We start from the raw sequence: 20,613 nt of genomic DNA, 5'->3' as shown, positions 1-20,613 counted from the left end.
TATCTTATCAAGGTTACTCTTGGTTGTACTCCCATAGATAGCAAGTCCGTATGCCTGATGAGAATGTATTAAAGAGTGGTATAGGGATTTCATTGTCTGTATACTGCAGATATCTGTCAATTGCTGCACAGCAAAAATGCCGGGTGATATCTTTTTTACAACCTGAGAAACATGTTTATCCCATGATAAGCTGCTATCAATATCAAGGCCTAAGAATTTTGTGCCATCCACTAGTTCTAAGGTTTCGCCATTTATTTCAACATCTGGGGACCAATGCCTTGTTGAAAAAGGAACTAAAATGGACTTGCTGGCATTTAAAAGAAGATTCCTATTATTTAGAAATTTATGAATGGAAGACAAGCCAACAGCGGATGCTGCTTCAATCTCTTCAATGGATTCACCCGAGAAGATGATGTTTGCATCATCAGCATAAAGACAAACAGCAGCTTTCCCCTGGACCACCCCAGGCAACCCTTTGATGTAGAACAGGAACAATAAAGGACCCAATATTGAGCCTTGAGGGACACCATATTTCAGACTCCTCAGGTCAGAGCGGTATCTGATTTTATATTGCAGCGCATGCGTCTCATCAATATGCTCTATCTCAACAAATTGTTGCCTATCCTTCAGGTACGACTCAAACCATGTCTGTTCTATCCCATTTACACCTAGTTTTCAACGTATCTATCAAAACATTATGGCTCACATTGTCAAAAGCACGAGTCATATCCAAGAATACCATATGCCAACAATTTTCTCCCCTTTGTAGATTGTATTTACTATAAAGTTAATGAATTCGACTCCAGCAGTTATCGTGGACTTTTCAGAGCGAAAACCATGCTGCTCTTTGTCCAAAATATTATTTGTTTCTAAATATTCTATTAGCTGCATGTACACCACACATTCAATAATTTTAGAAAATGCCTATAAAATAGATCATGTATGCGAAAAATTGAAAAATGGTACTTGCAAACCCTTTAGCACAGGGGGTAAGGGTGAGGACTATTGATTTATGTTAATCCTCTTAAGCTGGGTTTACACCAAAGTTATTAACAAAATGTTAATAACTTAATCTTCATAGATTCTATTAGACTGAACATAACTTATCATACATATGATGAACATATGTGTTTGTCAAGTTCCATTCAATCTAATAGAATCTATAAGGATTAAGTTATTAACATTTTGATAATAACTTTGGTGTAAACCCAGCTTCAAAAGAGCTGTGGAGTTGAAAATTTTATTGTGTTCCAAACTTTTCCCTCTATACCTTTATTTGAGCATTCGTTGCCTGGACTAATAGTAATTTCTTGATTTAAACAATTTTGTAAATTATATATAACTTTATAAATTGATAATATAATTAATAAATTATAATAATAATATATTATTATATTATCATTATTTATATTGGCTAAAGTGCACGTCCAGTGCCAACATACCTGTCATCAAATTTTTGGTTGGGATCGATTTAGTATGTTATTTTGAGCACAAAATCACAAAAAATAAACGGCGGTCACTATTGTTTTTAAAATAAACTAAGTTCAAAGTAGCACAACTTTACATGCATTTAACCTATAAGTAGCAACCATAAGTAGCTAAGGTTAGGAAAAGATTTTGGTTAGGAAAACTCAGATTAGGAATATCATAATTTGATGATTTCAATAATCAAAATGGCTGCTACTCATAGGTTAAATGCATGTAAAATTGTGCTACTTTGAACTTGGTTTATTTTTAAAACAATAGTGACCGCCGTTTAATTTTTGTGATTTTGTGCTCAAAATAACATAGGTACTAAATCGATCCCAACCAAAAATTTGATGACAGGTATGTTGGCACTGGACGTGCACTTACACCTTTATATTATTAATAATATAATTTTATAAATTATTTAATATTAAATCATTTTAAAATACAACAAAAATGAATGATTACAGTAAATGAAGGTTAGTTGTATTTTTTCTACTGTACTCTACTTGATTTCAGTTTAATGTATAGTTTTATCATGTGATAGAATTATTTTTTAAATAAACTATTAAAGAATAATAATGAATGAGACTAGTCTTATCATTTATTTATTTACCTTATTAGATGAGTGTTTTGTCAGTTATCGCGGCTTATTGGTGTCTTTGTATTGTAGCCCACAATAAAGTAGACAACTATTATTTTCCAGTTGGTTTATCTATGTCCATATGATCCAAAATTTTTCTCGCATGAGCACAAAACGTGTGATCAAATTTTGAATTAACATACAGACTCCACTCAAACACGACACACTCAGTAAGGAATCTCTACCAGTTGTTCTTAATCCAAGTAGTTTTTGCAGTTGGCATGAATTTCACCCGATTCAGCTTTTTATTGAATTTCTTGAATGGTTTTCTTGCATGTGTCAATGTTTCTAGCAGCAATAGAATGAGTGACAGGACTACTCCAGCAAAGTATACAATGTAGGCGACGAGAACTGATTGCAGCTGCACGGCTGGTATGTTGGCATTGCCTTGGCATTCTGGTTTACGCGGGTGCCATTTGCGGCTCTGCTCATCCAAAATTCCTGTCTCTCTCATTCTCAACAACCTGAACAAATAAATTTAATTATGACTTCAAAATTCCAACATAATACTTGCACAACATAAATTATTATAGAGGATTATTTATTCACGTATAAATACGCTTCACGTATAATGCTTACTTCTAGGCTTGCACTTTGGTAATGACACATGAGAGATTTATCCATTCACTTAATTGAATGCTACAGAAAGCTGTTGTTCCCATTCCATTACAGTATATAATCGTAAAAGCAATGAAGATAAAAACTAAATGAATAAGTTTAATATAATTCTACTGTAAAATCTGACAAAGCATTTATTGGAACGGTTCCACTTGTTACTCGTTCCGCTACTACGTAGACATCATGTCGTCATTTTGTCTGTCTGCGCTGACCAGTGACGTCACAGTCGGTTCTAAGACACTGCTTTAGTCAAATTGGTTTTCTATACTTCTATTCGTATTTTTTTGTCGGATTATTTGCTGTTGCAATTTTAATATTTATACTATTCGATTTTTTGGAATTTAATCTTGTCTTTAGGCATTTTACTTTCTAGATATTTGTTACTTTTTCACCATGCGGTTGCGGGCGCTTTGCCTACGTTTCAAACACATCCGGCATCTTGCCTTTTTCATTGAGCATTGTAGTGTTTCCATGTCTTTTGCAATGGTTCCTAGTCGGGTGTGCATCCTGCGCCTGGTCTAAACTTTTCATCTGAATTCATCAGACCTACAAAATGTTTTTAAAGTGTGAATTATTCTACAAATTAATTCATTTATTCTATTCTTCAATTGTGATTCAATTATTCATCGATTGCTTCGCATATTTGCTTTGATAAACTTTGCTAAGTTCACGACCTCGTGTGAGCGTTCATCACTATTTATTTGATCTACAGAACGTTTTTAAAGTGTGAATTATTCTACAAATTAATTCATTTATTCCATTCTTCAATTGTGATTCAATTATTCATCGATTGCTTCGCATTTTTGCTCTGATAAACTTTGCTAAGTTCACGACCTCGTGTGGGCGTTCATTGCTATTTGATCTACAGAACGTTTTTAAAGTGTGAATTATTCTACAAATTAATTCATTTATTCTATTCTTCAATTGTGATTGAATTATTCATCGATTGCTTCGCATATTGCTTTGATAAACTTTGTCAAAAATTACAACCTCGTGTAGGCTTCAATTGCCATTCTTCTACAATTGGCTTCACCTCGTGAAACTCAAACTTTCAAGTTCATCATCTCTACCGTTTGGAAATCAATCCAAAAATTCCACAACTTGAAGATCGGATTATTTGTTTGGAATTTTACTTGCTCCTGCCTACATTTCCACTGGGGGATTCACCTGCTGTGGTAGACGTTTCCATGCTTGTCATCGCATGGCCAGATCACTTCATCGCTTGCTGATGTCCTGTTCCTGTGGGTATTGCGGAGTCATTGTCTGTCTGCCTGGCTGCATCTCCTCTTCAAAATTTTATTCAGGTTATGTAAATTGTTCTATTCAATTTTCATTTACGTATGTATCATAATTGATTTATTAATGTCTATCTTGACATTCAATTCACTGAGGCCACCGACGCCTACTTATTGATTTATTAATGTCTATCTTGACATTCAATTCACTGAGGCCACCGACGCCTACTTATTGATTTATTAATGTCTATCTTGACATTCAATTCACTGAGGCCACCGATGCCTACTTATTGATTTATTAATGTCTATCTTGACATTCATTCACTGAGGCCACTGACGCCTACTTATTGATTTATTAATGTCTATCTTGACATTCATTCACTAAGGCCACCGACGCCTATTAATTCATTGGATTTGACAGCTACCCTTGGCTTTACAAGTGATTTTCTGAGGCCACTGACGCCTACTTATCGTTCTATTGATGTATTTCTTGACATGATTCACTAAGGCCACCGACGCCTACTATTTCATTGGATTTGACAGCTACCCTTGGCTTTACAAGTGATTTTCTGAGGCCACTGTCGCCTATTAATCGTTCTAATTGATGTCTGTCTTGACATTCAATTCATTGAAGGCCCATGTCGCCTATATTTAACCTGGACAATCTTCACATTGTATTTATTAGCTACCCTTAGCTCTTAAGTGATATTTTAAGGCCAGTGACGCCTATTAATTGTTTGGTCGAAGTCTATCTTAACATTCAAATCACTGAAGGCCTATGCTGCATATATTTTTATGTATTTTACTTGTTGAGCATTATTTACAGCTTATTGTCATTTTTTAATCATTAATACTGAACCTTACAGCAATAACTTTCATTATAGCACTCAATTTATATTCATTTCAGGTATCATTAATACTACCTTTTCGATTATTGTCAGGCTTCAATGGTCATTAATGTCATTGACCTAATTTCATTTAAATTTTGTATTTCTCTAACGTTTTTTCACATGTTGTAATTTTCCCAAGATATTTGACTTAATCTACTTACAATTGTTTTTGTATGTGGCCATCTGCCTATTATTATTTTATTGATCCCAAGATATTTGACTCAATGCTTTTTTGTATGTGGCCATCTGCCTATTATTATCGTATTATTATTAAATCTTATATTGTTGATTCATTTAGTCTTTTATTGGCGTACTTACCACACTTCAAGCTATCAGTATTTTTATGCACAGAATTCAAAGATTTATTTGTAGGTATTTATACCAACTATCATTCACAGTCCACTGCCTTGCCCTTGGATTCTGTCATAAAAATTGGTTCATCCGGGCCAGATTTCTTGATCCAGTGTTTACCTAGGATAATTGTTAATTGGGGACCAATTGGATAAAAATTGGTCCTCCTGCCCGTCATCTTTGACCCAGTTTACCTAGGATAATTGTTAATTTTTATTACCCATTTCTTGGTCCATTGAACCTTAGGGTTTCAGTGACCGTGTGCCTAATAGTCTAGCTTGACGCCAATGATTAGGTCCCACTCTAAAGTATATTTTATTTCATTGTACCTTTGTATGTTTATATTGTTTAATATTAAGCATTCACACACTTGTTTCAAATTTTCAGTACTGGCTGCAACTCAAAGCACGCTGCAACGTGTATGCACCAGCTATCAACTATCTTGTACCCTGAGAGACTGAACCGCACTGAACTGGTCACAGACGGCTATTGCGCATTGAGAAAACAACACACGGCAAACTACACCCCCTTGCGAGCTCGCTACTTGACTCGCCGCACAGCAAGCTTGATACAACTTGCCTCAAACGCACAGGCGTGCCTCTCTGCGTTCTGGACCAGCGCCCAAAGTTGCTTGTTGGCGCAGCAATCGCATTGCTACAGTGCAGCATCGTTTCGTTCACTCAGGTTTTTCTGTTAGTTTTTAAGCATGTCCGATCATGAGGAAGATTCACTTCCTGAGCCTTCTGCTCTTTCCAATGCAAGAGACAATTTACACCACGAAATAGATTGGTTCATAACCAGCTATAGCGATTATGTTGTGGACACTGAAGCCACTTATTATCAATTGTTGACTGTCAAAAACGAACTAGGTTCACTTAGAATTAAGTATGATAAGATTCATGAACAGCTATGGAATGCAGAGTTGCAAACACAAGATATTTCAACTCATTTTGAAATACTTAATAAGTTTATCTCCATTACCTCTAAGGCAAATGCTGCATTAACTGCCTTTGAAAGCAGACAACGCAACAATGAGGCCGCTGCTGGTGCTTCCCAGCGGCCAACATCTCAAAACTCACATTTGGCAAATTTTCAGTTGCCTCAGATTCCGCTTCCATGCTTCAATGGGGAGCTTTCAAAATGGCAAGCATTCTCAAGTGCTTTTACTAATATTATGGTAATCAAGATAATATTAATGATTCATTGAAATTTTTCTATCTTCGTCAATCACTCAGTGGTGAAGCTCTTGCTAGAGTGGAACACATTGAAGCTGACGAAAATGGTTTTCAGCTTGCATGGAACCTCTTAAGGGAGAGGTATGACAATAAGAGATTAATTGCTGCCAGGCACGTCACGGCAATTGAATCTCCGCCTACCATAAAGCGTAACTGTCCGCAATCATTACGGGCATTCATTGACTTTTGCAAGTCCCACATTACCGCGCTCGAAGCGCTTCAACTTGGAGTCCAAATCAAGGACTTATTGTACATGCACAAAATGTTGTTGCAGTTGGATACTGCTACTGTTCGAGAATGGGAAAAGAGTGTTGGTATACACGACATTCTCACCATTGATAAATTTTGGAATTTTTTGGAATCACAATGCAAAATCATGGAAGCTGTTGCTTCAAGCTCAGCTAACCATCATCAAGGAAATGTACAGCAAAGTACATCCAACTCGGTTGGTGCTCATAGCAAGCCGAAGTTCAATCAAAATCAATCGAATGTTCAAGCTAGGATGCAGGTTACTACCTCTTCTATGTCACCTTGTAGTTTTTGTAATTCTGTTGGTCATTTTCCAAATCGTTGTAATGAATTATTGAAGTTGCAGGTTACTGATCGTTGGAATGCTGTCCGTGACAAAAGGTTATGTTATAATTGCCTCAAGCCTTTCGCACCCAATCATGTTTGTTCGGACAAATCGTGTACACTTTGTGGCAAGAGTCACCACACTGTTCTTCATAGGTCGTATCCTCAATCACGAGACACTCAGCCTACTTCTAAGGATAAGGTAACTTCAAATGTTATTCATTCTCAATCTTTTGCTCCCTCCAAGGGTAAGAATGCTGTTTTGAATTCCATCATGGTTCAGAATGTGGAAACAGCTAAGCAAGCTGTTTCTCATGCAGAACAGCCTCAGAAGAACTCTCATGTCACAATGAGCTCCACTTCGTCTCTGTGTTTGCAACAGCAATCAACTGTCGCCTTGTTACCTACTGCCGAAGTTTTGGTTCAATCTTCTAGTGGGGAATTTATTAAAGCAACCGCGCTTTTAGATTCTTGCTCTGATTGTAATTTGATGTCAACTAGGTTGGCTGAAAAATTGTCACTTGCTGCTTTGTATTCTGACACTTTGATTCATAGTGTAGGTGAGAATAAGACCAAATCATCTGTTTCTCATTCAGTTTGCTTGTCTTCATCTGATCGTTCGTGGTCGGTCGAAGAAAATTGTATTGTAGTTGATAGCATATCATCTAATGTTCCTAGTGTGAACATCGATCTTTCCAAAATTTCAATTCCCGTTGAACTCAAATTAGCGGATCCATTGTTTGATCAATCTAAACCTGTAGATCTGTTACTTGGTGCTGGCATATTTGCATCTGTTCTTCAGCCTGGTAAATTATATCTAGCTCAAAACGCTCCCATCCTTCAGAAAACCAGTCTAGGTTGGGTCATATTTGGTTCTTGTAAAACCATTCGTCCTATTGCAGCATCTCGTTCATGCCTCCCTGCTTCGCCTGTGGCCGCTCCCCGTAGGGTCATGTCAAATTTTCTAACTTCAAATGATGTCTCTCATCAGTCAGAGAAATCAGCTCAGGAAATCAGTTCTCAATCAGTTCAGGGATTAGCTACCAATTCTTCTCATAATGATGTTATCTCAGGCATAATTAATAGTTGCTCCACCTATCACAAAATTGTTCGTACAACAGCGTATGTTCTACGGTTCATTCATAATTGTAGAAAACAAAATTCGGTCGCTCCGCGCTTTGGTCAATTAACTATCTCTGAAATTTCAGAAGCTGAAAATTGTATCTTCAAATCTATTCAAGAAGAAGCTTTCTCTGCTGAACTTAAAGCATTGCGTCAAAATCAGGAGCTATTGCGTCAAAATCAGGAGCTATTGCCTAATAGTTCTATTAAAGCCTTGTCACCATTCATTCATTCAGATTCTCTGCTCAGAGTTGGTGGACGTTTGCAAAATGCAAATGCTTCCTTTGATTACAAACATCAAATATTGTTGCCTAGCAATCACAAATTCACTCGTGCATTGATTGTTGCTCACCATCGCCGTCTAAGTCATGCTGGGGTGCAGGCCACCATGGCCAGTGTAAGACAACGATTTTGGTTTCCCTCCACCCGTCGCACCATCAAAAGTGTATTGCGGCATTGCTTAATGTGTTTTCGCTTTTCTGCTCTTCGTTCTGAGCAAATCATGGGTAGTTTACCAGCGGCCTGCGTTCAGGCTAATGTTCCCTTTCACAATTGTGGTTTGGATTACGCCAGTCCTATTTCCATCCATGTAGGCGGCCCCAAATCTTGTACTTCTTATTTAGCCACTCTTCAGAAAAAAGGCAAATGGTTAAACAGTTGTGAAAATTTGAAGGTCGGTACGGTTGTCATCTTGAAGGATCCTGGTTCCGCGCAGTCCACTTGGAAGCTGGCGTGCATTACTGAAGTTCATCCCGGTAAGGACGACAAGGTTCGAGTTGTCACTGTTCTCACTCCCTCTGGCACTTTTAAGAGAGCTATTTCGAGTTTAGCACCTCTTCCCATTGATGAGGATTCTAGTTAATCCCCTTGCTCTTATGGTTCATGTTGTATTTTTAGGTTTCATTGTTTTGTTCCCCTGGTTCTCACATGGGGCCCAGTTTTCAATTTCCAATTGCCTTGCCAGATTTTACATATTTCTTACTTTTTCTTATTGTGCCATACCCCTGTATGACACAAGGGGCCCAGTTTATGTAAAATCTGACAAAGCATTTATTGGAACGGTTCCACTTGTTACTCGTTCCGCTACTACGTAGACATCATGTCGTCATTTTGTCTGTCTGCGCTGACCAGTGACGTCACAGTCGGTTCTAAGACACTGCTTTAGTCAAATTGGTTTTCTATACTTCTATTCGTATTTTTTCATTGGATTATTTGCCGTTGCAATTTTAATATTTATACTATTCGATTTTTTGGAATTTAATCTTGTCTTTAGGCATTTTACTTTCTAGATATTTGTTACTTTTTCACCATGCGGTTGCGGGCGCTTTGCCTACGTTTCAAACACATCCGGCATCTTGCCTTTTTCATTGAGCATTGTAGTGTTTCCGTGTCTTTTGCAATGGTTCCTAGTCAGGTGTGCATCCTGCGCCCGGTCTAAACTTTTCATCTGAATTCATCGGACCTACAAAACGTTTTTAAAGTGTGAATTATTCTACAAATTAATTCATTTATTCTATTCTTCAATTGTGATTCAATTATTCATCGATTGCTTCGCATATTTGCTTTGATAAACTTTGCTAAGTTCACGACCTTGTGTGAGCGTTCATCGCTATTTATTTGATCTACAGAACGTTTTTAAAGTGTGAATTATTCTACAAATTAATTCATTTATTCCATTCTTCAATTGTGATTCAATTATTCATCGATTGCTTTGCATTTTTGCTCTGATAAACTTTGCTAAGTTCACGACCTCATGTGGGCGTTCATCGCTATTTATTTGATCTACAGAACGTTTTTAAAGTGTGAATTATTCTACAAATTAATTCATTTATTCTATTCTTCAATTGTGATTAAATTATTCATCGATTGCTTCGCATATTGCTTTGATAAACTTTGTCAAAAATTACAACCTCGTGTAGGCTTCAATTGCCATTCTTCTACAATTGGCTTCACCTCGTGAAACTCAAACTTTCAAGTTCATCATCTCTACCGTTTGGAAATCAATCCAAAAATTCCACAACTTGAAGATCGGATTATTCATTTGGAATTTTACTTGCTCCTGCCTACATTTCCACTGGGGGATTCACCTGCTGTGGTAGACGTTTCCATGCTTGTCATCGCATGGCCAGATCACTTCATCGCTTGCTGATGTCCTGTTCCTGTGGGTATTGCGGAGTCATTGCCTGTCTGCCTGGCTGCATCTCCTCTTCAAAATTTTATTCAGGTTATGTAAATCGTTCTATTCAATTTTCATTTACGTATGTATCATAATTGATTTATTAATGTCTATCTTGACATTCAATTCACTGAGGCCACCGACGCCTACTTATTGATTTATTAATGTCTATCTTGACATTCAATTCACTGAGGCCACCAACGCCTACTTATTGATTTATTAATGTCTATCTTGACATTCAATTCACTGAGGCCACCGATGCCTACTTATTGATTTATTAATGTCTATCTTGACATTCAATTCACTGAGGCCACTGACGCCTACTTATTGATTTATTAATGTCTATCTTGACATTCAATTCACTAAGGCCACCGACGCCTATTAATTCATTGGATTTGACAGCTACCCTTGGCTTTACAAGTGATTTTCTGAGGCCACTGTCGCCTATTAATCGTTCTAATTGATGTCTGTCTTGACATTCACTTAATTGAATGCTACAGAAAGCTGTTGTTCCCATTCCATTACAGTATATAATCGTAAAAGCAATGAAGATAAAAACTAAATGAATAAGTTTAATATAATTCTACTATTATGAGAATAAGTTTGGTAGGAACGATCATTTTACTAATCAATAAAGCGATCATATTTTATTTAAATGGTGGAATTGTAAACGATCCCATAGTAGGCCTAAGCTGAAAATGATATATACATTCAATGTACCTAGAATTCATGTACAATGTATTCTAGGTACCTTGTATAAATTGTTGTTATGTAGGCTTATTGCAATGGTCGGTGGAGATTACTTACGCAAAGTTCAAATATTCTCTCAATGGTGAGTTTCTCTTGACTGGAAGATACAATGGTAGGGGTATGTCCATGTCGATTTCTGACAGTGAGCAAATCTCTTCATTGGTGAATTCGTTCTCAATCAATCTGTAGATGATTGGCTCTTCTCCATAGAAAGCAAAGTGAGCCTGCTGCACCATTTTCATTCCATCCATAGCACTCAGCAGTGGTCCAGGACCTTTCAGAATCTTCCTCTTGTACATCTCAACAAACAGTGGATCCTTATTTTTCTATATAATTTTGAGAGAAATGTCAAATTATATTATGAAAAAGATTGAAATAGAGCAGGCATTTCGATACATGAGAATCCGAATCCATGAAAACAAGTCGATAAAAGTTTCTATATGTACCGGTACGACATTTTTTTTCAATATAACTGTTGCTAGGCCTAACGATCAGTTTATATCTATCCTAAATTGAGGGCCTTGCAACAAAAAGGATCCAGCTCCACTTTTTGACCAATTTCAGGTTAAGAAATTTTCTGATTCCAAAAAAATAGCTGCATCGATTGGTGCAATCAGGATTCAAATCCATTCAAAAACAACAGAGATAGCATGGGTGTCTTCTTTGGGTTGGCGGAAAAAAGATCCAGCTCCTGGAGCTGAATCGTTTTTGGCCCAACCGAATATTCATATTCAAGAGGCAGTGCTGAAAATACTGGCGGCTGTGAACAGCTGGTTGAATCAGTTTGGCGCGTTTCTAACCTCAATATCTTTTTTGTGCTATAGTATATGCAAATATAGTATATTTCGCACCTAGAGCAGAAAATGAGATTTTTCCAGCTCGAAATCGGTTTTCAAGTCCGAGGCCGTAGGCCGAGGACTAGAAAGATTGAGAGCTGGAAAAACATTTTTGCCCGTGGTGCGAACGATATTTTTCGCCACACTACAGGTATTGCTGACAAAATAAATAAAGAATACAAAATAAAGAATACTCGTTAAGCTATCGTACCTATCTCTTGATTTTAGTGGTAGAAGATTTGCAGTCAGGATTTCAGATTCTTTTAAAATTTCACTTGGAATACCACAGTCATCTTCAAGCATTTTTGAAAATTCGGAATGCACTAATCAACAATAAATAATTGAATAAAACTGGTTGCGAAGCGAATTAGTTTGATTCGAAACTGGAACTAAAATCATGGCGACTTCAGCTTATTATGAAAGTGGACACTCGCCCGATCTAGCGGATGACTTATTAATAATAATTAGCGCGTTGTTTCCAGCCATAAGCGGCTGGAAAGAGACAACTTTCTGGCCTAGACCGGAAAAGAAACCCTTTTCTGACGTCGTCTGCAAACAAGGTCTTTCAGATCTACGTAGGGACTGGAAAACAGCTGCTTTCTGTGCAGTGTGGCGAAAAAAAACTTTTCTCAATGAAAACCATCTATAATTTATTGCAAAGATACCCTTCATATACCTGAAATTGGGGCAAAAAAGATTCAGCTCCAAATTATATATGTATATGTATTATAAATTATATATATATAATCAAAGAACAAGTAGAAACATCTTTAAACTCATTTAGAATGTGTGTGGAGACATATAGAATAACATAATGGTAGCTCATAACTGATAGACAAAGAGTTTTTTTTCATAAGGTTTTTATTGATTATCTCAAAAACTTGAAATTTGGAGCTGAATCCTTCTTACTGCAATGCCCTCAATTGATACTTCAAGTCATTTTACAAGAAGAATAATGTAATAGCTTCATGTTTCAAATTAGCTCAGGTACGAAAATTGACGGAAAATTCAGAGTGATCAAAGACAGAGTCAGCAGTTGTCATCCCTCCAGAGTTTCTTTCAAAAATAAAAATATTGTTTTACAATAATTAGACAGATGAGAAAAAAGGCATGTAAAAATTAATTTTTCATAAAAGAACATTTGAATTCCACTGTAAATATAAACAGAATTCAATAATCGTGTGTTCTACAGTAAAATGTCTAAAGAATATAATATCGATTTATTATTTATCCATTCCATGACAACTGTGTCATGAAAAAGAATAGTGTTCAATCTTTAGAGCACCATCTCTCCTTTAAAATTTATAATAAATTTTCAATATTTGGAAATATAGTCTACCATCTCTTATTTAAATAAATGATTAATTTATTAAAAATTATTTTTAAACGAAAATCCAAATTAAAAATAATTATTCATTGATTATCATTTATAAAAAATTATAATTTCGTGATTGAATTATCATTTAAAAATTAAATTTATTTGAATTTCTTTAATTACAAAATGATTACTATGTTTACAACTTCCAATGCAGTCGTGTCGGAAGTAAAATAATATAGGCTAAGGATGCTAGTGATTCTTTGTATTTTATTCAATTTCATACCAGCTTACCTCAAACGTGAATCTAACATAGGAATGATTTTGCATAGCACATTTGATGTGGCTCTCCATGAGCGCCCTCGGTGTGCGAATTGTTTTGGCCGGCGGCTGCAGTAATGACGTCACAATCATTGAATTATAGAACGAATAGATCAAAATGCCAATTATCAATGTCAAAAAGTTCAATGTGCGTTCCGGTATGCGAGTCGAGCAGTTTGCTAGACCTGTAACAGATTATGAAATGAGAATAGAATTCTTCTGAATCTACCATCTTTTTCAATAATGTTCTTTTTGTTATATTAAATTCTTACATTTTTGAGTGTGTTTTTATAAAAAGTAAAAATTACTGTCTTATATTCTAAAAAGGTCTTCTCCAATTTCAACATACTTTTAGGACTATTTTGAGAATAATAACCTAAGAAAGTAATACATTTTTAGCTTTACATTTTTTGAAATTGATAATTTAAAAAACATACCTATACTTTATTCCCTTTATAAATACAATAGCTCATAGTAATTGCATGTTTGAAGTCACCTTGATTGAAAAGTGCACCAATAGTGATAACAATATTTCCGCTGAAAGACTTATCAATTTCTCTGTCATTGGGCTGACTTAATCGCTTTATCATCGTTAGAAATGCTCCAACGCAAATCGTCAGAAGAATTGTGAACATCCAGGCTGCAGGTTCGAAGGGTATTATCAGAGCTTTGTAAGATGCCAGAGTACTCGGGTGACGGAATACGAACAACACCCTGTAATGTACAAATCAAAATTGAATGGAAGAGTAAAAGTTTCAGTCGTTGAGATGAGTGTTTTGGTTCATCTCAGATTTTCACGTTTTGAATGAGCTTTCATCGCACCTGAACTGCCAAATTGGAACAATTGCGAAGTGCACTACATCCATCCGAGTTCTAATGAGCATGGCAGCTGGAGTCAAGCCGATATCAATTTCTTTTCCTTCCAATTGGCCAATCATTCCATCATGCAGAACTGGCTTTCCCACGTTCACTGGGTAGCCCCAAGAAAACGTTTTTCCAGCTTCTAACCTATAACCAAAATTACATTCATGAATTAGTACAAATAATCATAAAAAATTTTGAAAAATACAATTGCAGTCGCAATATAAATAAAAGTAATAAGTAACAGTTAATGGAATGCAATAAATGATTTTAGATTCACAACATTCAATAATATTGAGAGTTACCTACCTACTCAGAGTTAGTTTACTCTAATATATCAAAGTCTTTGGTCACATTAGTAATTTTTAATAAAAAATAGTACCCAAGATTTGCCTCCCACTCAGTAGAATGCAACAATTGTTTGTTTCACATCGTGTTACTTTTAGGCATTTTTCAACATAGCTTGAAGGCCAAACTACAACACTCACCTCAAACTAAAACTACCACAAAAGTACGACATCGATCGATATCAGGCTGTTGGACAACCGCAACTTCAACCGAGTTTTCATCCGATTATCATTATGTGTTATCTATGATGTTTTTAATGCATTTATACGTACGTGAAGTTGAACATATCAGCTAGGTAGCTATAGATGGAGTAGGAGCACCTGGATGCCGAGTCGAACTGTGACTCGTACGAGTTGTCCAAGAACTTTTTAAATCCTTGTTCATTGAACGTCAAGTTGTTCAGATCCGTTATCTGTAATTTCAATAACAAGCTTACCATATAGGCTACGGTACGATAGAGTTAGCCTATTTCAGTACCAGTCTTTTTCATAAAAAACTATTCCATTATAAAATGATTTTTGATGGATTAAATGACACTTGTATGGATTGTTTTATTTAATAAAAAGCATAAATATAACTCAGCTATTATTATTTACTTATTATTTCACCATTGTCAACTGCTTGCAGTAATTCACTTTACTAGATAAGATTATTTTATTCGAAAATGATAACTAGAAATCAATATATTTATCCTGATAGGATGAGGCTCACATATATTACCGAATGGATTAGGAGTATAAATCCTACATTTATAATTTAGCAAGCTTGTTTCATTCATATTCTATCTGCTTGTCATATATAGCACTAAAAATATATTTATAATGCCAAAATATTCTACGGTATGTGAAGAAAAATCCTCTAAAATTTTATCTTTATCCTATTATAGTAACCTTACTCGTCCATAAGGATACTTACTACCTACTCACTTCTAGTATTACATTTTTGTAAATATTTACTAAACACTTCACTTATATGGGCTACTTTTGTACAAGTTAATAAAACAAATATAAAAACTTATAGTACCCTTTTATTAAAAACTTTAAAATATTTTAACGACTATAGTTTTGACCATTGGTCATTTTCAAGTTGGTCGAAACTAGTCGTAAAATATTTCAAAGTTTTCAATAATAAAGGGTACTACAAGTTTTTATATTGTTTTTATTAATTCGCATCCATATATTTCAGAAAACCTACATGCCGTAATTCATTTCAGTTACTACATTCTATTCAATTGCATCTTAATTTTACTTACCACCAATGTTCCTTTGAATTTGATTCCTCCGAAATCGTTGCGTCTCTGTATGTAAGGCCCTTTTATTGTATAACCAAGTCCATAATTAGTAGTCCAAGTCCCAGCTTCCACAGCTACCAATGATAATGTTGTGTTCACTTTATAAATATCATAGAAAACAACTCCATTATTAACTATTTCTTCGGCAAGAACAATGTCACTGTCCAAACCGAAGTTGTAAGATTCCCAGTCTGACAAAATCTCGGATGTATTGCTCCTTACATACCAGATGTAGCTTGTGTTGAGTAGATTGTCATTAGAAGCCTGTAAATTCATTAATATAAAAAATTATTTATACCTTGATAGATACAGTATCATTCTCATTGTAAACTATAAAATGGAATGACAACCAAGGAAATGAAGAAAGATGTTTTTTATTTGTGATGGATAAAAAGTGTTGTGGTCAAAATTAATTTTGGAAAGTCAAGTTTCCAATTAATACAGAGAAAACTATTGAGATTGAATGTATCAATGATGGGCCTCCACTACCGTTTTTCATTATCAACAACTTTAAATTATTTAAAATATTTTTATTGTTGTCAATACAAAAATGTGTCGAATTTTTCAAAAAATATGATAATATTCTATAGATATTAAATGAATATTTATCAAAGAGTTTTACATTGTTTTAAATTTAAATTTTTTCAGTTTGTTTTATAATTAATATTTCTAATGATCAATATTAATATTCACACAACAATATAATTTCCTTAACATCAATTCACTCTGAAATTAAAAAAATCTGGTGTGGCGCACTCACACAACTTTCCTTGCCGTTATGAGAATTGATCACCTGACGCCAGTGTTCTCGCGCATCTCAAGTCTACTTATAAACAAAGATCTCAGCCAGCTGGTGACAGGACATTAATTGTAGAGATTTTCATTCTCAATCTTTTCCACTCATTTTTTTTTGTTTAAATTGTATCTGAAGCCTGATAATGAGAATCTGAAATCAAACTTTGCATAGATGGGGCGGAGCTCCTGTAATTTTTACAGATATGGGACTTGTGGCAGTTGATAGAGCTCATTAATGACTATTTCAGGTATGAATTTAATCAAAATCGTTGGAGCCGTTTTCGAGAAAATCGCGAAAAACCCTGTTTTTTACAACATTTACTCCATTTTAGCCGCCATCTTGAATTGCATTTGATCTACATTGTTCGTGTCGGATCCTTATATTGTAAGGACCTTAAGTTCCAAATTTCAAGTAATTCCGTTAATTGGGAGATGAGCTATCGTGTACACAGAAGCACATACACTCATACACACACACACACACACACCACACACACACACACACACACACACACACACACACACACATTCATACAGACCAATACTCAAAACCCACTTTTTTGGACTCGGGGGACATTTTCTGTGTATTGGAATATGGGCTTTAGTATACTCAACAATAAATTTTCCACTTTTCGACCAAATTTGACTTATGATGTATGATTTTGGACCGCCTTGACAAGCCGAGAAGAATGAAGTGTAGTACGATGAAATCTGAGCATTGTGTCAGAAGTTATAAGTGTTTGAAATTTTGATCCTTGAGGTGTCCTTAAGCGCGCCTCTTCACTAGGAAATACTGAAATGAAGTGCATCCAACGGGTGATTCTCATAGAACATAATCTCATGAACTTATGTCATTGTGCGAAATATGTCATTGTGTGAAGACTATGTAGTTGGTGATGATGGTTGAAGCTGAAAATTAGGTGTTTTTCACAATACAAGGAGCATTGTTGTCAGGTGTACCTGGAAATCTATATGAGATAGAGCGCTGTACCTGAGCTCAGATTGTATAGCACAAAAATATACCCAGAGGGATTTTGAATTACACATCTCAATGGTAACAATCGGAAGATATTGTTGATCAAAAACTAAATTCATCAAAATTGATTTTCTCTTCAAATTTCACTCATTTTTGAAAAATCATAACTCAGTACTCATTGGAGATAGAGAGTTCCGAATGATCTCATTTTATTCAGAATTTCATAATCTAGAAAAAAGGCAGGAGCAAATTTTTCGGTCCGATTACGAGATTTGGCAGAAATAGCTCAAAACTGAAAAATGAGCCGAAAATTCGAGGTTTTTGGGCCACCCAAAAACAAGCACAAGGAAATTTTGCATGAAGAAATTGGTTCTGGACTTCTCCTATGTACCTAAATTATATTATATTTAAGAATCAGAACTACAATATAAATTGCATGCACCAATGTATATAGTGACTGGACTAATTGGAGAACGTGAAGAGATGTGTACTTCAAATTACACATCTAATGGCATAATCTTCTTCTGTACAATGGGAGGAGCAATGATATTACATTCATATATTATTCAGTTTATAATAAATTTCTAATAATTGTTATTCCTATCAACATTTTTGAAGACTGTTTCAAAGTGAAAGTGATCGTTGAATTTTACAATAATACAAAGATAAGTAATTGAAACTATTGTTTGGATTTTATCTGTTATTACTTGTTTCTTATTGTATATATTTATTTCATCATATTTATGCAATAATCTACATATATATTGAATTTTGGTGGTACAGTATTGAGAGGACAGTATCTAAATTACCTAGTACAAAAGTGTACCTTCATTTTTTAGGAGTACCTACTTGAAATATTGGGTGATATAAAAAATCACACTTTTGAAATTAAGCAGGCCTACTACTACCTATTAATATTGTAATGGCTGCTCGTTTGTGGTTAAATTTGAATTTCTTCTGAGATACCTGGTGCAGCACATTCTTTCCAAACTCGCAGGAATAGTCAACATAAGCACCCATTTTATTGTATGGAGAACGCATCGAATGCTTGAACGACACATTCTCATTCAGGTAATTGTACCCTGATGCGATTAATCTGTTCTCATGTAGAGTGTGGAATAAATCAACATAATCTGTAAAAATAATAGAGGTGAATGAGATAAAAAAGAGTTTATATTCTTTCAAAGAGAATCTGTGACTAGAGGGATTGAAAAAGTTTGGTTATTATTTCATAATCAGTTAGGATACTGTAGTAAGTAGATACTGAGCATTTGAAATAATAATTGAACAATATTATTAAATACTATTAAACATTAATACAGCTTTCCTTGTGTTGTTATAATTGAAATGATTTGAGGAATAACACTTCATAATGAGTACCTAACTTGATTATTTCATTTATAATAAAGTTATTACTGCAATATTTTGGAAAATTATTTTGTAGTAACTACTGTTCTTAATGAAAAACTTTCTCACTGGCGCGACTAAGTGTGGAGTTTTAACAAATTTAAACAAGTCTGTTCCAAGAGGTCGGAAAGAGCAAGTCTTGGTGAATTGCCAGGTACCGTACCTTGAAAGGTGAACCAATAATACCTAAGGCTATCTGGCAGTATGGTGTTGGTGAGTTGAATTTTGTACGATAGTTTTCTACATAACAATGTCATATTATACAATGAGTGTTTCATGTACATCTCATCATTGACTCATTCATGTTCTAATTTAGTTTACCAGTATAAGATTACAATATTTCACCATACTTATATTTAGTCTCAAAAATAAAATATGCAAAACGGTTGTAAATACCATATTATATTTTTTTATGGAATTAAGGAATAAAATCCAAATTCCATCTAATCTTTCCAATTAGATTAGTAAAATTACAAATATATGAAATCAACTATATAGTAACAAATATAAATTTAATTTGATCAATTCACCAGAGCAACCTATACATCATACAGTTCAAAAACTTACCTTGTATAGAGCAAGCAAATAAAGTTATCAAAGAAACCTCTTTTTCATTAAAGAAATCCTTGATCGCCTGTAAATTTGTAGTGGTTGTGGCTGCAGGTAATAAATGTACCAATATTATCAGGAAACAGGTGTTTTTCCCACAACTGCTTGAAACCAGCCTGAAAAAAATAGTTTTTCTTTGAGTTGAATAGCTCTTATTACGTTCCGTTAGGATTGATTTGAATAGAACCTAAAATCAAGTTATTAATACTTTATGATAATTTATTTATGATTAAATTTTGTTTTTCCTTGTATATATATGGTTGTTAAAGAAATCAACCAGTCGAAAGAATAAACCTTCTTCATTTAGGTCTACATGAATGATCATTATCATTTTAAGATTATAGAATTTATAATAAGTATGAAGAATTTATAATCAAATACAGTATGTTTATATTTATTTGAAAATGGAACAGTAATATTCTTTTGTACCTGTATCAAAAATTTGGTGTGGCGCACTCACACAACTTTCCTTGCCGTTATGAAAATTGATCACCTGACGCTAGTGTTCACGCGCATCTCAAGTATACTTATAAACAAAGATCTGAGCCAGCTGGTGACAGGACAATAACGCTGTAGACATAAGCTACGAGGTCTGCTATATCTTCATAGTGAATCATTTAATAGAATCAAACAGTTGCCAACAGTTTGCAATTGGATAATCACATTTTCTCGAATTTCGAGCTTATTTTCAATTTTAGGTGGAAATTTTACTGAACATTAATTGTAGAGATTTTCATGCTTAATCTTTTCCACTCGAAGTTTTTTGTTTAAATTGTATCTGAAGCCTGATAATT

General features: G+C 34.8%; 1 protein-coding gene across 2 annotated transcripts in view; it reads right to left on the bottom strand.

The window, feature by feature from the left end:
* Positions 1-1,808: 1,808 nt before the first annotated feature.
* Positions 1,809-20,613, bottom strand: part of LOC111062566 (ionotropic receptor 75a) — a 20,414-nt gene continuing 1,609 nt past the window's right edge. The window contains exons 2-10 of one of the 2 annotated variants that reach the window (XM_039432497.1): positions 19,778-19,935; positions 18,770-18,936; positions 15,994-16,296; positions 15,014-15,153; positions 14,355-14,540; positions 14,029-14,246; positions 13,506-13,717; positions 11,118-11,386; positions 1,809-2,574 (exon numbers count right to left, since the gene is read on the bottom strand). In XM_039432497.1, coding sequence (XP_039288431.1) covers positions 2,292-2,574; positions 11,118-11,386; positions 13,506-13,717; positions 14,029-14,246; positions 14,355-14,540; positions 15,014-15,153; positions 15,994-16,296; positions 18,770-18,844 — 1,686 coding nt within the window. In that variant the 5' untranslated portion in view covers positions 18,845-18,936; positions 19,778-19,935 and the 3' untranslated portion in view covers positions 1,809-2,291. The remainder of the gene's footprint in view (positions 2,575-11,117; positions 11,387-13,505; positions 13,718-14,028; positions 14,247-14,354; positions 14,541-15,013; positions 15,154-15,993; positions 16,297-18,769; positions 18,937-19,777; positions 19,936-20,613) is intronic. The other variant, XM_022350259.2, reaches the window with a different exon arrangement.

Source organism: Nilaparvata lugens, chromosome 7 (genome assembly GCF_014356525.2).
Source record: "Nilaparvata lugens isolate BPH chromosome 7, ASM1435652v1, whole genome shotgun sequence".
Classification (NCBI taxonomy): domain Eukaryota; kingdom Metazoa; phylum Arthropoda; class Insecta; order Hemiptera; family Delphacidae; genus Nilaparvata; species Nilaparvata lugens.
The sequence above is the reverse complement of the archived record's forward strand: the minus strand, read 5'-3'. Positions and strand labels throughout refer to the sequence as shown.